The sequence below is a fragment of the Mustela lutreola genome, chromosome 8 (genome assembly GCF_030435805.1).
Source record: "Mustela lutreola isolate mMusLut2 chromosome 8, mMusLut2.pri, whole genome shotgun sequence".
Classification (NCBI taxonomy): domain Eukaryota; kingdom Metazoa; phylum Chordata; class Mammalia; order Carnivora; family Mustelidae; genus Mustela; species Mustela lutreola.
Window position 1 is genome coordinate 32,908,192 of NC_081297.1, and position 14,596 is coordinate 32,922,787.

The 14,596-nt window shown below is 34.8% G+C and overlaps 1 protein-coding gene across 19 annotated transcripts in view; it reads right to left on the reverse strand.

Moving 5' to 3' along the window:
- Positions 1-14,596, reverse strand: part of PARD3 (par-3 family cell polarity regulator) — a 663,820-nt gene that overhangs the window by 262,626 nt on the left and 386,598 nt on the right. For 12 of the 19 annotated variants that reach the window (XM_059184236.1, XM_059184229.1, XM_059184237.1 and 9 more), the window contains 5 exons: positions 12,321-12,446; positions 10,818-11,203; positions 6,568-6,707; positions 4,076-4,204; positions 1,743-1,781 (listed from right to left, as the gene is read on the reverse strand). In XM_059184236.1, coding sequence (XP_059040219.1) covers positions 1,743-1,781; positions 4,076-4,204; positions 6,568-6,707; positions 10,818-11,203; positions 12,321-12,446 — 820 coding nt within the window. The remainder of the gene's footprint in view (positions 1-1,742; positions 1,782-4,075; positions 4,205-6,567; positions 6,708-10,817; positions 11,204-12,320; positions 12,447-14,596) is intronic. The other 7 variants (XM_059184243.1, XM_059184241.1, XM_059184242.1 and 4 more) reach the window with 1 other exon arrangement.

The window sequence follows — 14,596 nt, forward strand, 5'->3', positions numbered from 1 at the left end:
TTTGCCATGCTTGGCCAGGCATTCACTATCCAAAGTTAACAGAGATTTTTCACATTAAAAAAAAAAAATTATTTATTTATTTATTTATTTATTTTGTTTATTTCTTGCATACTTTTTTCTTAATATGTTTTCATAATTTTTAAGGTTTAATGCCAGAACCAATTGGGATTTATTTTGGTGTATGGTGAGAAAAAGAAATCTAACTTTTTAAACTGAATGGCTAATTATTTTAAACATGAAATAAACCATGCTTCTATTTGGAAATGCCGCCTTTAACATGCATGCATATATATACATCAGGTCTATCACTGTTAATGTGTTCAAGTGTTCTCTTCATCTATCCCATAAAAATATCATGCTACCTTAAGTGTTTTGATTTTACAGTATATTTTGCTATCATTATGACCTATAAAATACTATGAATCACACTTGTGCCCAGTTTAAATTCTCTAAAAATCGATCTAATTTCCCCTTTGCTTCCAACCTATCCACCATACACATATGCAAATACCATTTTGACTTTGATTAGTTATCATTGCCCAACTTTTTTAATGAACAAAAACTAAGACCATAAATTTTCTACAACCCATCTTATGAATGTACAATAATATTCTCAAGACTGTTTACCCGATTTTCCTGAGGTCTGATTTGTCACCCATGTTTATAATTATGGAATATTTTAAAATAATATTTTATTTATTAGGTTCAGAGCTGTCCATAAATGTGGAAAGAGAAACCAAACCTATTAAGTATGTTATTCAAATTCTTCATATTCTAATATTTTGTCCACTTAATATGACAATTTTTAGAAAAATACATACTAGCATCACCCACTGTAGATATGGTTGTTAAATTTTCCCACTACTTATAAGAGTCTGGGATATATTTTTATGCCTTGTTGTTTGATATATAAAGGATTGAAACTATTAGAATTTCTACTGGATATAATATGTCAATATAAAACACCCTCTCTTTTCACCCCATGCTGAGCCTCCACACTAAAACCGTATTTTTCAGAGACTGATACACTAACATGGCAATTCTTATTTTTATTACATTAACACTGCCTGTTAGAACTCAACTTACTCCTTTATTTCTAGTCTGTATTAGAATTTGTCTCTTTAACAGGACACAACTAGGTTTGCATTTTAATTGAAGCTGTGAACAGTTACTTTTATTAAGAGAAATTACTCCATTAGAATGTGCTATAATAACTCATAATAAAATACTTATAATAACTGTAAGTTATTATGACAACTAATATGTTGTGCCTAATTACTGACATATCACTTTGTTTTTCCTGCATATGATACACTGTTACTATGCTTTCAGGCCTCCCTATTTTCCTGTGCCTGAATCAAATTTTCTTTTTTACTTTTTTTTTCCTTTGTAGCCACTTAAAATATAACATTTCACAACTCATAAAGCCTTTTATATTTATGTCAAACTACTACACTTACCAACTTTCGGTCTCTCTTACTGTGAAGGTGACAGGAAACTACTCTAATGTCTCCCTCTCTTCCATCCCTGTCTATCCAAAAGTAATCACAAAACATTCTCCATCTGTGGTAATAGCAATAAGTCAGCTTAAGATGAGACCACTTTGAAATTTAATGAACCTACGTAGTATCTATTATGATCCAGGAAAAGGGAGGACTAGTAACTTCATATTTAATTAGTCAGAAGTTAGTTCCATTTATCTTTCCAACATCTCTGCACTCTGCAAAAGACAAAGCTCTTACCGTTTCTTTTGGAATCTGCATCTGGCTTGGCTCTGCATTCTAGAAGAATTGAAGAAAAATATAAATACAGACTGACCAAAGCCATCTTCAACACACAGGGACACAAAGCTTGACTTTAAAGGAAATTTTGTTGGTTCTTAAAACCCACGAAATATATAGAGGGTGATTATATTATGGATGATGTACGACTCTGTCTTCCAAACTTTCACTGATGTGGTTGTATTATCTTCTATGTGTGTCGGTGTGTGTTTTAAGAGAAGTTTCTGATGTAAATTTTTACTTGCTCACTCACACTATATCATGACTTTATTATTTGGAGGAAAACGAATGTCACCAGACTAGGCTCTCTATTCATGGCACTGTTTCTAATTTTGTTTTTTTTTTTTTAATTCCCCAACTACATCTAAGTTATAAGGTATATTATAATTTGATAACTACACTAGATAATAAGTCTGAACCACAAGCATTATACTTTAAAATATTACACAGAAATGTGAATTTTTATCACATATTATAGAGTTGCTTTAATTACATAGATATTTAAAAGGCTGATTTATAAAAGAGGCATGTACTGGTAACAGTATTTTGTTTTAGACAGAGAATTTAAACACAGAGACCCCAAACAGAGGAAAGGAGTTTTGTTAATTGGATTCAAAGATCATTTTAAATGCACCCCCTCCCCTTTAAGTTTTCAGAATTTTAGTCTTTGAAATCTTAAAAAGCAGCTGCAACATGAATAATAGACTGACGGGCTACTGGCTCACTCCTTAATGAAAAGCTCACAAGCAATAAATTAAATAACCAAGGGAAAAAAAACTAGGCAGCAGAAGGGGAAAACAGAAGCCTGGAAGATCAAAATTGGACAAGAAGAACCTGAATAACCTTAAGCTGGCTAGATGCTGGCACGGAGTCTGGGAAGGGCTGCTGACGAGCAGTGTCGAAGCTCTGGCAATCTGATGATGCTAACTATTACCCAGGCTAAGATATACTGAGAAAGAATTAAAGCTTCATCAAATCACATCTAAAGCTTAGTATTTTTTTTTAAGGGCTCATTTACAATTTAATAGAGACATCTCCAGATTTAGGATCAGGTGGCATTTGAAGCACGAAATTGGATAACAGTGGGGGGAAAAGGGAAAACCGAATTTAAATTGGGAAATAATGCATTCAACGTTTTAAAATAGAAATAAAGACGTTTTTATAATTTTCAAAATCTACTTAAAACACAAGCATTCGGCAATGCTTTCCTACCACAATTGGAAATTCCATGAAATGGGAGTAAATTTGTGCAACCAGGGGATAGGGTATTCCTACACTGAAACATATCTGGCTCACAACAAAAGGAAAATTTTATTAACCACAAAACATCCACCTTGAAATATTAGCAAGAGATTTAGGGCACTAGGACAAGTCTGGGAACGGTGCCCCTAAAACCTTGCCACTCCAGTATATACGAATTAATTGTTGCTTAAAGCTAAAAGCGGACTGAAAGAGATGTCAAACGCTCTAAAATGGCCCAACTAAAATCTGTTTTGAAATATTTAAAATACCACTTGTACTGAAATAAAACAATTTTCTTACCACATCAAAGGATAAAAGTGATTCCTCCAATTATGTTGTTTTTACATAATAAATGAAACCTGGCACTTCTTGCAGAAAAACATTCAAACTATGTCAACTTAGTATACATATTTCATTCACACCAATACTATGTAAATACCTCTTATATTTAGACATATTGATGCACATTTAAAAAATAAAATGAACTGCAAACAAATGCCTTTTAATTTCATCTTTGTCATTTCAAATAATGTCAATATTAGTAATTAATGGCCATGGGGCTTATTACCACTCAGGTCTCCTTACTTTCAATCGTAATACTCTAATTAAGGTATTCCTTTTCATACAACACTAAGCAAGAAGCTTTACTTGGCTTAGCTAGATTACTATGAAAATCTGAAATATGAACATTTGTCGTATGTAGTGGAGAAGATGGCAAGTTTTCAACAACAGCCTTTGAAGTGACAGTTATGAAATAATCAACGTCTCTGTATTCAATCAGTCCATCTGAAAGTGTTCACTAATAAACATTTGCTGTCCTAGAAAATATCCTTGCAATTTGATTTCTATAATCAAATTGGATTATGGATATCTATCTTCAAAACTGAACGAATGTAAGAAAAGAATGCTTATGCTAAGTTAAGGCTGAAAAAAAATATAAAATATAGAAACTATTTCGAAAATGTATTGATAAACATTGGCCATCAGGTGGCTAGCCCAGATCCCTGGCTTGTGTGCATCAGAAATCTTTCATCTGCTCTAAATTTACACACCAGTTCCCTTGGGTGGAAGGCATCTTCTTGGCGAAAGACCAGGAGGCTCACAGTCCCTTCCATCTTGGTGCTTCGCAACAGGGAAACGACTTCCTCTTGGGATTTGCCTGCTATATCTACTCCATTTACCTGAAAACAAATAAAAAGTTTTCAGCTGCAATGCTGTGCAAACATATGACAGAAGAAAAGACACACATCCTAGAATGTACCATGTCTCCTACAGAGCACAGTGCATTTCATGGGAAATTCTGCCATGATCTGGCAACCATCAGGCTGTTGTAGCTAATAAGGAAACATAGCCTAGGTATCTAGAAATGAGACAGGAAGTGGAAAATCTTTTAGTGCTTATTAGTAAGCCAAAAGCCACAGCCACCAGAGTATTAACAAATAACCAGTAATAAACAAATATATCTAAATTATTATGCTAACACAAAACTTAATGGCTTTGGACTGAGATATCTTGATGGCCTTATGTATCATAGATGATCTTATACCCAAACCAAAAGGTGTTGCTGTTAGAGAAGAAACACACTAAAAGTATTTTGGTAAAACTTTCAATGAAATTTTACTGAAACTTATAAAGACAATTTTTATCCCTAAAGACACACATTAAAGAAGGGTGCAAAGTAATAATATTTGTGGAGGAGTAGCAGTATTTTGAGGTAGTAATACCTCAATATTCTTCAATATTTTTAAGAGAATCCTACAAAAGATAGAGAGAGAGAGAGATTTGAAATAACCAATTTCTGGGGAATCTCATTATTTTTACCTTTAGGAAGAACAATAACATTATCAGAAAGCACTATATATTTAAAAAAAATAAGAGTGCAAATTTCTTTTAAAACCTATTTGGTAGTATTCATTTTAGAGAAAAATAACATTTTGTCCATGGCAATAAAGTATATTATTTAAATTGTGATATCAAAATTACCCTTAGTTAAAATACGTTTTGGGACCTTTCCCTCTCCACTAAAAACCATCTTCTACTGCTCAGTGTACTACTATTTAAGTGACTGCACAAAACTGATAAGTAGTAACAGGTTCAAAGAAAGGAAAAATTTCTAGATTTAAAAAAAAGAGTGACTTGATACTTTAAGTATGCTTCCAAATATATAGATGTTCAGAAAAACTGCCCATAAAACTGTTGACGTGTCAATGCAACTACAGATACTAGAAAGTTAGGTTTAAAAGATGTGTGAAAATGTAGTTTCAAATAAAGAAGATAGCTACAGAAAACAGAGCCTAACTCTGAAGAAACAGAGGTTTTAGGCTCTTCCCACTGCTCAAAAAGAAAAACAAAAGCCTTTGTAATGTGTTGAAAGTAAAGCAATTATGGGAGGAAAGAGGAAGTGGGGCTGGTGCCAGAAAGAGGACGACAGACATGTTTTGGACTCAGAGGCAAAGACAACGACATTCAAGTCCCAGCTGAGCCTCCTACTACATAAAACAAGCTGTAACGGCAAACTTGGCCCAATACTACTCAATTTATGCCCCAAGGACAAGTGGCCCTTTCTGGAAACAACGCTCTAAACATAATTTATACCGAATCTTTCCTTCTAGTTAGCCTCTACCAGTGCCCCTTTAAAAAATGGTATCACAAGAACAAGACACAAAGGAAAAGAGCAAGATTTAAGAAATCTAGGCCCAATATGTAGCCACAGAAAAATCTGGAAGGCAATCCCCTTCTCCATTACTTCTCAAGAAATCTTTAGGAGAGCTCGATCTAGGGAATTCAAAACCACATATGAAGCTACGAGTAAAGAAGAAAGGGTAATGCCACAAAAATGTAGTTTAACATCAGTGTTTGAATACTAGTTAATAATTAGGAAAGGCGGTATCTGCTGCTAAAAATACAGACACTTTTTTTCCGAAGAAAACACTAAGAAAAGCAACTAATCTATTTTTCTCAATCTTTCTTCCTTTTACTTCTATATACATAAGCAATCACACACACAGAAATGTCTAGGTATGTTTATGTATGTCTGAGATGGCCTCAAAGACCAATGAACCGAAACTCATGAGGTACAGAAAGGAAATTTTTTTTTCTGACATCTGATTTTTATGTCTCAATTCATTCTCCATGCTGCCATTTCAAGATTTCCTCTCATCAAGACACACTGTTTTCATTTACTTTGTTTGTCTCTGTTCTGATTACAAAGTAGATATCATTTCTATATTGCCAGACATAAATTTGAAGCCATCTAGAAACAGAACCTAACAGACACTGTACTTACATAATGACAAATGTTATGTTACCTCATAAACCGAATGTCTGAGTAACTAAAAATTTATGAGTACACTCAATGAAAAGATATTTCTCATCAAATAACATGGAAACAAGTCGAAGTAAAGCAGAAATACACTGCTTTAAGATGCACACTTCTAACATATATAATTTAACTTCATATTTATGAAGAGGTGAAAAAGAACTGGCCCCTAAAAATGAAAGTTCTTAAGAACTATGGAACTTTCAACTTAGAGAAGGCACTCACCTCTATAAGTCTATCTCCTGCCTTGAGTCGGCCATCCTGGATGGCAGCCCCTCTTGGGAGGATGTTTTTCACATAAATTGGAGCTGAGCCACCTATTGTTACATCTCGGGAAGTGATGCTGAATCCCAAGCCTTCTGTACCTACACAGAGAATGACAACAGAAAACGTAAATAAAATGAGATATCTTGAATTTCACGTGTATGGTACAGAAAGGTTTTGTTATTTTCTTCCTCGGCTTGACATTTTGTAATTTTCACAATGGCCTACACTGCTTTCAATACTTCTGAAGTCTGAACAGCTCTCCCAAGACAGACTAAATCAGGGAAGGTTTAAACGGCTATATTCCAAAATTCTTTAAGAAGAAATGGGAATCTAGTCCAAGACAGATGAAAGGTAGTATACCAATACGACTGCCAAAAGTTTTTAGATTGGTCAAAATGTTTGATGTGAAATAAACTTAATATCTCCATGTGGAAAAAAATTCTGTTAAAACCCATAGTACCTCAAATATCAATTAATATTGTGTAATCATGGTATCCAGATTTAAAAAGTAGGAAAAGGAGCAAGGAAAGAGAAAATGGTCAGGAAGACAGAAAAAAATAGTAAAAAAAGAGATTTTTCTAGATAACAGAACCTCCCAATACTATAATTAGAACAATTTACTTAATATATGTGCTGCCGAAGCGAGCACTAGAACGATTTACTTAAAGGATGAACCATATTATATTTGCCTAGTTCTCTTCTATTTACCTTAATCTTAACATGTATATTTCTCAACCAATAAATCAATTGTAAAAATAAAAAATAAATAAATAATTAAAAAACAAAGGCACATTACCCAGGGAAGACACCACCTCATATCATAGCTACCAAGTGTAAGGACCATGATATTATGTTTAAAGATACTAAAATCAATAAGGCATTTACAGATCACTGTGCTGGTCTGCATAATTTCAATTTTAGGTTCTTCAGCAGCTTTCTTGACAGGCACTCATAAGTGCGATGCAGTATAGAAAACAGTTACATGTTATTAGAACTGACACACAACAAGCCAAAATGAGCCAAGAAAAAAATGTCAAGACTATAACAAATTTCTAATGAATCACAGCATTTTTATAACACTTCTAATAATGATTAATTTCTACCAGAGCTTTTTAAAAAATTACTCTTTAGGATCTTAGGTTCCATTTCAGTCAAAATGACAGTAGGAAATACTTGTTCATGTGGGAAGAACAGAGGGTTACATAAAGGTGAAAAATCTATGAAAGGATACATTAATTTGATACAGCACTCAGTATAAAACTAGAAGCAAGAGTATAAATCTGTAAGCAAATAAATATGGGCAAGTAACTGAATGAAAATTTGGGTTAAAGAAGAAGTATAAAGTTGATATACCTGTAGCAAAACCTACCATATATATTCTCAAGTTCAAACAAAACATTCATTTACTTTGAGTCTGAAATCAGTTTAATATGCCTAGACTGTTAATTTCTTGAGTCTTCTGTGCTGAGGACTTGAATGGCATCTTGTCTATATGAAATTTTCCTAATTATTCTGCTGGGAGTTTTCCATATGTCTCTGTGCTTTCATGAAACTCTAATGACTTGCAATAACATTTATTAAGAAAGAATTCTAAATTATTCTCCTTTTGCAATATTAATTTTTATGAACTACAAAGACTGATTGTTATATGAACCTCAATACTATTAAAATATCAGCAATAACCCCTAAATCTGTAAGCTAAAAGTTCAGGCAATGACCTTTAAAAGAAAGATAAATAGATATCAATTTTCATTTAGCAAAGCCAACAAAACATTTTGCACTGACTGAAACAGATTACTGACCTTCTCTTCTGACTTTATTAAAAAGCTAATTTCTACAAAAGAGCAGGGTATCTGAGAATGGAAAATGGCAATAAATATTAAGAAATCATAATTATGAAAGCAAGTACATAAGGGCTATTCTATTTTGTCATGTTTCCTAAATTAGGCTTTCTAAACTATGCCTAAGAATCATTATCATGAAGTCTTCTCCATTTAGCACATAGAACTGCTATCAGTTTATGAAAGAACTATCATTCAAAGCATGTCAGCTCACTCTGAACTTTGCTTAAAGTTCAACATGGACACACCCTATGTTCTTCATGTACTTCATTAAAAATGTTACATGTAACAACTGTAACTAGTAAAAATCTTATGTTAGCTACAATGAAAGCTGGTTCAATTCTCATACAATCATTATTATTAAAATAACTGTCTTCAGTACTAATCAAAGAGAATCAGCATTCTTCACTCTTATGTATCATAAACTTATTTTTCATATAAAGTATTTGTAAGTATTGACAGAATGTACGGGTTGGTTTCTACCTTTCGTCACACATTCTCAAAGTAAATTAAAATCAAGACAGAGCTATGAGGATACTCAAAAGTCAGAAAAAATGTTTAAAAGAAAACCAGTTTCCACTTTTCTGATCTTGATGACTGAGCACAGTCTTTCTCAATTAGCTATGTCAGTGTAACCTATCTTTTAAAAGGCTACTAAAATAAACTAATTTCTGCATTTAAAAGAATTCCTCTCTTAATGGCAAGTCAAATTTCACTTCATTTAAAATTTCATATTGTATCCTAAGTTGTTAAAATAGAATTGTGTAAAAAACTGTAATTAACTAAATAAATACGCCTGTTAGTGTAAAAGGGCAAAGATATTTATGAACTAATATCTTTATGACAATGGCCAAGTAAAATATTTTTCCTCCACTGAGAGATCCCAAGCAGAATTTTATTTTTTCATACAATTCCATTTGTGGTTCTTACTGTGTTTTTGCTTAAAAACAAGGGCCTGTCATTTGATTAGGGAAAGAAGATAGGATCTGATACTTACCTCATTTAGGAATTAACAAAGCTAAAAGGGGTTTATGCTGACATAACTCTGCATTTGTAAGAGGTTTCAAAAATGGAGTAAAGCTGTCAATTCCTGATCATGTCAACCAAGTATTTGGAGCTTAAAAGTCAGTAACCAGAAATAAAGAGTTTGTGGTTCATGTAAAGTTCAATGGAAGAATATGATTAGAAAGGAAATAGGAATCTCAGAGTTTACAACCTTGTAAACCCTACTCCAAATGGAAAGAACGGTCTAAATGTCAGGATATGGAAAATGTTCTCGTAACAATCTGCTGCCAACGCCATGCGACTTGAGGAAATCACTCAACCTCTCTTGGATGCATTTTCACCTAACTGTAGGAGTTGGCTGAGCTCATAAAAAGAGAAATATTCTTTATGACACCATTTTGAAAGAGACGATTTTAAAATATGTATCAGAATCCCAGCTAAAATGGATGATTAACAGCAAAAGTGTAACCCAGTGCCTGGAGAGGACAGTGTTCAGAAATCAGAAAATCAAGCCAAGCAGTCTGCTTTGAGTTGTCAAGAACAAGATGGAAAAGCATGCTTCTGGTACACAGTCTATTGAAAGGATACTTAAATAAATAAATTGATATTAGGTGTACATAGTAAAGATTTAGCAAGGTCCATCAGAATTTCCCTTGCCATCTTAAGGAAGGAAAGCAGTATAAAAGTCTGGGAAAGTAGCAGACAAGGAGCCACCTGCTGGGTGAAATTACGTTCTGCCATGAACCACTGACAGCTTCAAATCAATCCATCACTTGCCCTTACCAAAATGATGGGGTTAAAATGGAGAAGCGCTAATGTCCTCTTTGAGAGCTATGTCTGGACATCAAGTGGTGTGATCAAAACAGTCAAGTCCTCGCTCTTGTTTTGGGTTTAACAGTATATCCTAAAACCAATTTCTTCCTTTTACCAAAAATTTTTACCACAGTAGAAACTGCTACCTTCTTCACAGAAACTTATTTTTAAAGCCTTATTTACTCTGAATTTCATACTTTAATTCTCACATAGCAAAATGAATCTGAAAAGCATAAAAACTGCAATTTTAAATACTTTAAATCATTGTATCAGTTCTTTCCTATAATAACAGGATAGCTATTTGATTTTTAAAATAAATTCCATAGGGACACCTGGGTGGCTTAATCGGTTAAGCGTCTGCCTTCAGCTGAGGTCATGATCCCAGGGTCCTGGGATTAAGTTCCCACAACGGACTCCCTGCTCAGCAGAGAGTCTGCTTCTCCCTCTTTCTCTTCCCTTCTATGCTCTTTCTCTCTCAAATAACTAAAATCTTTAAAATAATAAAATAAAATTTAAAAATTTCATAAAACAAAACAAGGTGGGTCATACCTTTCTTCAGCTGGATATTAAGCCTCTTGCCTATTTTTTTGGTGTTATAACCACTGCTTACATTTGTACTAAATACATTTTGCGGTACTGGGGCCGGAGCTGATGGTGGTTTTCCGGATGGGTGTGTACTCTGAGGTAGAAGTCGGGGGTGAGAGTCTGTGGGCTCGGACGGGGGGTTCGGTCTAGGAGCTCTCTGCAGGGCCGAAAGTCCTGCACTATGCATGCTCCTGTTGTCAATATATTGGCTGTCCGGACTGAAGCGACTTGAATAGTAATTGTTCTTCTCACTTTGGGATAGTTGTTCGTACTGCTCTTTATTTGCTGCAGGAACCACATGGAACCAAATGATGGGTGTACACATGGCTTGGCGAAACATATGTTGTGCTCTGGGTTCGAGAAAGAATGGAAAATTAGCAAACTGAGACTGGCAGCCTAGAAGATATTATGAGCTTAATGACGTATGCTAATTAAGCAACGAGAACTGACAGACTTTGTTGAAAATGAAAAACAAAATTATAATATCCCATTTATCAATCAAGTTTGCGAGCTCTGACAGAAGCATCGCTGTTTCTCCAAATATAAATTTCTCGTTCTCTTAACAAAAATTAAAAAATTATCTGTAACTACAGATAAAATATTGTGCTCTCAATCACAAATTATTAAGTAATAGTTTTAAGTACAACAGAGGTACTATAATTACAACAGGAAGAGAAATTAAATACAGTCTTCTCTTCACATCATCATTCAATACATTTAAGAAGTAACTACATTTTATTACACAGGACCACTTGAGTTTTTAAAGAAATAAATATACTTAGAAAACTAGAGAAATCAGCTATCCATCATCAACAACATGAGCGCAAGTCTGCATATGCAAAATTCTCAAGAACACCAGGATGGTCTCAGGGACTCAAAATGTGTAGAGTTTTGGTCCCGGTGCACTTCCAGGAGCAGCCTGAGAACCTGCTGCACCTCGCATGGGTTCCCTACTCAGATCCTACACAAAGTCCTTCTGATTTCTGCTCATTCTTGCTTTGTTTGATAGGCACTGGACAACTTTCTTCTTTCCAACTGCATAAGGACTTGAATCAGGACAAAGAAAATCTGAGTAGACCACACACTATGGTTCAAAGGAGCTTTCCCTGCTTATTCATATGGGGAGTCATTACGTGCAATGAAGTTGGAAATGTGAGGCAAAGTATAATAAAACCTAGTATACTGGCATATTTTCCAAAAGGTGAGGAAGTAGCAAACTGTGAAGTCTAAAAATTGTGCCCATAATATTTTAAGAAGCGCTCTGTCGGTCGGAGGGCATTTTGAAATACAGTGTAATGGTAGTAATTACCTGGAGTTTGATTAGATTTTTAAAAGCCAGGTAATGACAGAAAATACTCCTCTCTGGTATAAAGACAGAGACGCAGACATGTTGTTTGGGGCATTTCAGCAGACCTCACTCTCTCACACCGAAAGCCAGAGAGAGCGGTGCAGCCAACACGCACTTACTGTTCAAATCTTCTGTTTCGAAGGTCGCCATCGTTAATCCTGACAATGCAATCATTCTCATGAAAGAGTTTTTCTTGTTCAGCTTTACCACCTTTCTCCAATCGCTTTACTAACAACCCCAGGGTTCTGGAACATTAAGAATGCAAATCATTACACACGTAGTATTTCCACCATGCACAATGCCCTCCTGTTTTAATGCTGGTATTATATTTACAAAGACTTCCTGATAACGGAGCGCATTAAGTTGTTATTAATACATTTGAAAATCACACCAACACCGAAAGCACAACAGTATAAATAAACTGCAGCAAGGGATCCCCACAATAAATGAAAGAAATTGTTTCTGGGGGTCAGAATTCTGTTTCCAAAACAAACCGTGTCCTTCGGTCTCTGCTTTGAACTGCTTCGGACAGAGCTCGTCTGATGGTTCAGTGGACATCGCAGTGTGCAGCAGAGCTGAACGTGTGGTTGTGGACAGCTCTGGCAGTTTTCTGTTCTAAGCCAGCTGGGACATAGCTGACAACAACCCCATCTCCCCGTAAGAGCGCAAGTAACCAGGAAAGGTTAACCTCAGCGCACCGTACACAGGCAAAGAAAAATAGCAAAGTTTCCAATCTGGGCATCTGCATTTGATGGTGCCTAATATTCTGAATTTCAAAACTTGTTAGGTTTCCCAAAAGTAAAAAAAATTGTTGCCATTATTCCCAATTTAAGACAAACAGGAGAAAGCCAGGGACAGGTTCAAATGTCAATGGTTCATATCCTGTCAATGTGTGCTCCAAATGAAGGTCGAAAGGAAAGCCTCAATGAACTTCTAGAGACCAATAAGGAGAAAAAAGGCAAAAATTATCCATGTACCTGGTCTAGAATACTAAGGTCTTGCCTGAGAGAAAGAATATTCTAGATACCCTGGGACAAGCAGCAAACATTATGGGACCACAGGAATCTTTACCTAGTTCTGGTGCTGTGACTAACTTAACAGCTAACATAAATTCTACATGATGAGCCTGTTAAAAATTGTTATGAATCTATTTTGGGCCTGTCCAAAGCTTAGATTTTTCTTTCATAATCCTAATATTTAGAGATAACATTCATATAGATACTCAAATTTAGAATCCTGTCAAAATTAAAGTTGAAGATATTTCCTATTTAGCCCAGATATGGATATACATCTTTCAACAGAATACACTTTGCCGTGTCCTATAACAGGCTTTCCGGTTTAAAAAAAAAACTACCCAAATAGCTTCCTCTTTTAGATGTTTACAGTTCTGGGGCCATTCATCTCACTCCTCCGTAACTGTTACATATATACACACCTTCTCTCTACTAGTGCACTGTAAGCTCCTAGAAGAGAAGATGGGATTCACCAATGCACACTCAAGCCCGTAACTAGCAGCAAGGTCTCAACAGACCAACACAGATTTACTTTAGCTGAGGCAAACAAATCTCTTGTTTCTAACAAGATTTTTTTGCAAAATAGAATACAAGTGAAAGGAAATTTAGATCCAGATCCTTTTTTTCAGACAGATGTTAATTATACCAAATATATGATTGGACTGAAATAAGCAAACCTGAGAGTGAGGGTCTTTTTCACTTGTATTCCTGTAAACTTATATTTGTTTCTTTCACGAAGAGAATCATTTTTTAATTTCATTTTAATTTTTAGTATTAAGTATAGAACAACACGTTTTACTAAGGTCAAGTCCACCAACTTGCAAAAATAATTAGAGGAGATAATACTTAAATCACCTTTTGAAATGACGCCATTTGAGGATCAATACCTACTAATGTATAGTGTGTGTGTGTATACACACATACACACACATATATAGTATATAGTATTGTAGAGTCTATACATCTTAGTGACTGGTAAAAAAAACATTACAACATAGGTGATTTTTGGTTACCCACTACCATGTATTGGAATTAAACAAACATAAAAATCCTCTCAGCTCAAAGGTCAGAACAAAGTACACTAACACAGTTGCATGAGCAACTTCACACTGTCAGAGTCGTACGTGAAAGAAAGCGATCCCACACAATACACCCAAAATTAAGTTACTGGTAAAATGTTATCATGCCCACGACCTTCTCCCTACACGTCCCTATTGTGTAAGTGTGTTTCTGCGTGTCATGGATTAAGTGTCCCGTGAGAGGAATCGAATTATTAAGAAACATCAAGGATTCTGCTGAATGAGAAAAAATAATCTGAGAAGGCAAATTAAATCATAGTTATTGACAGTATGGGAAACAGAAGGCATCTAGCCACTTCACCA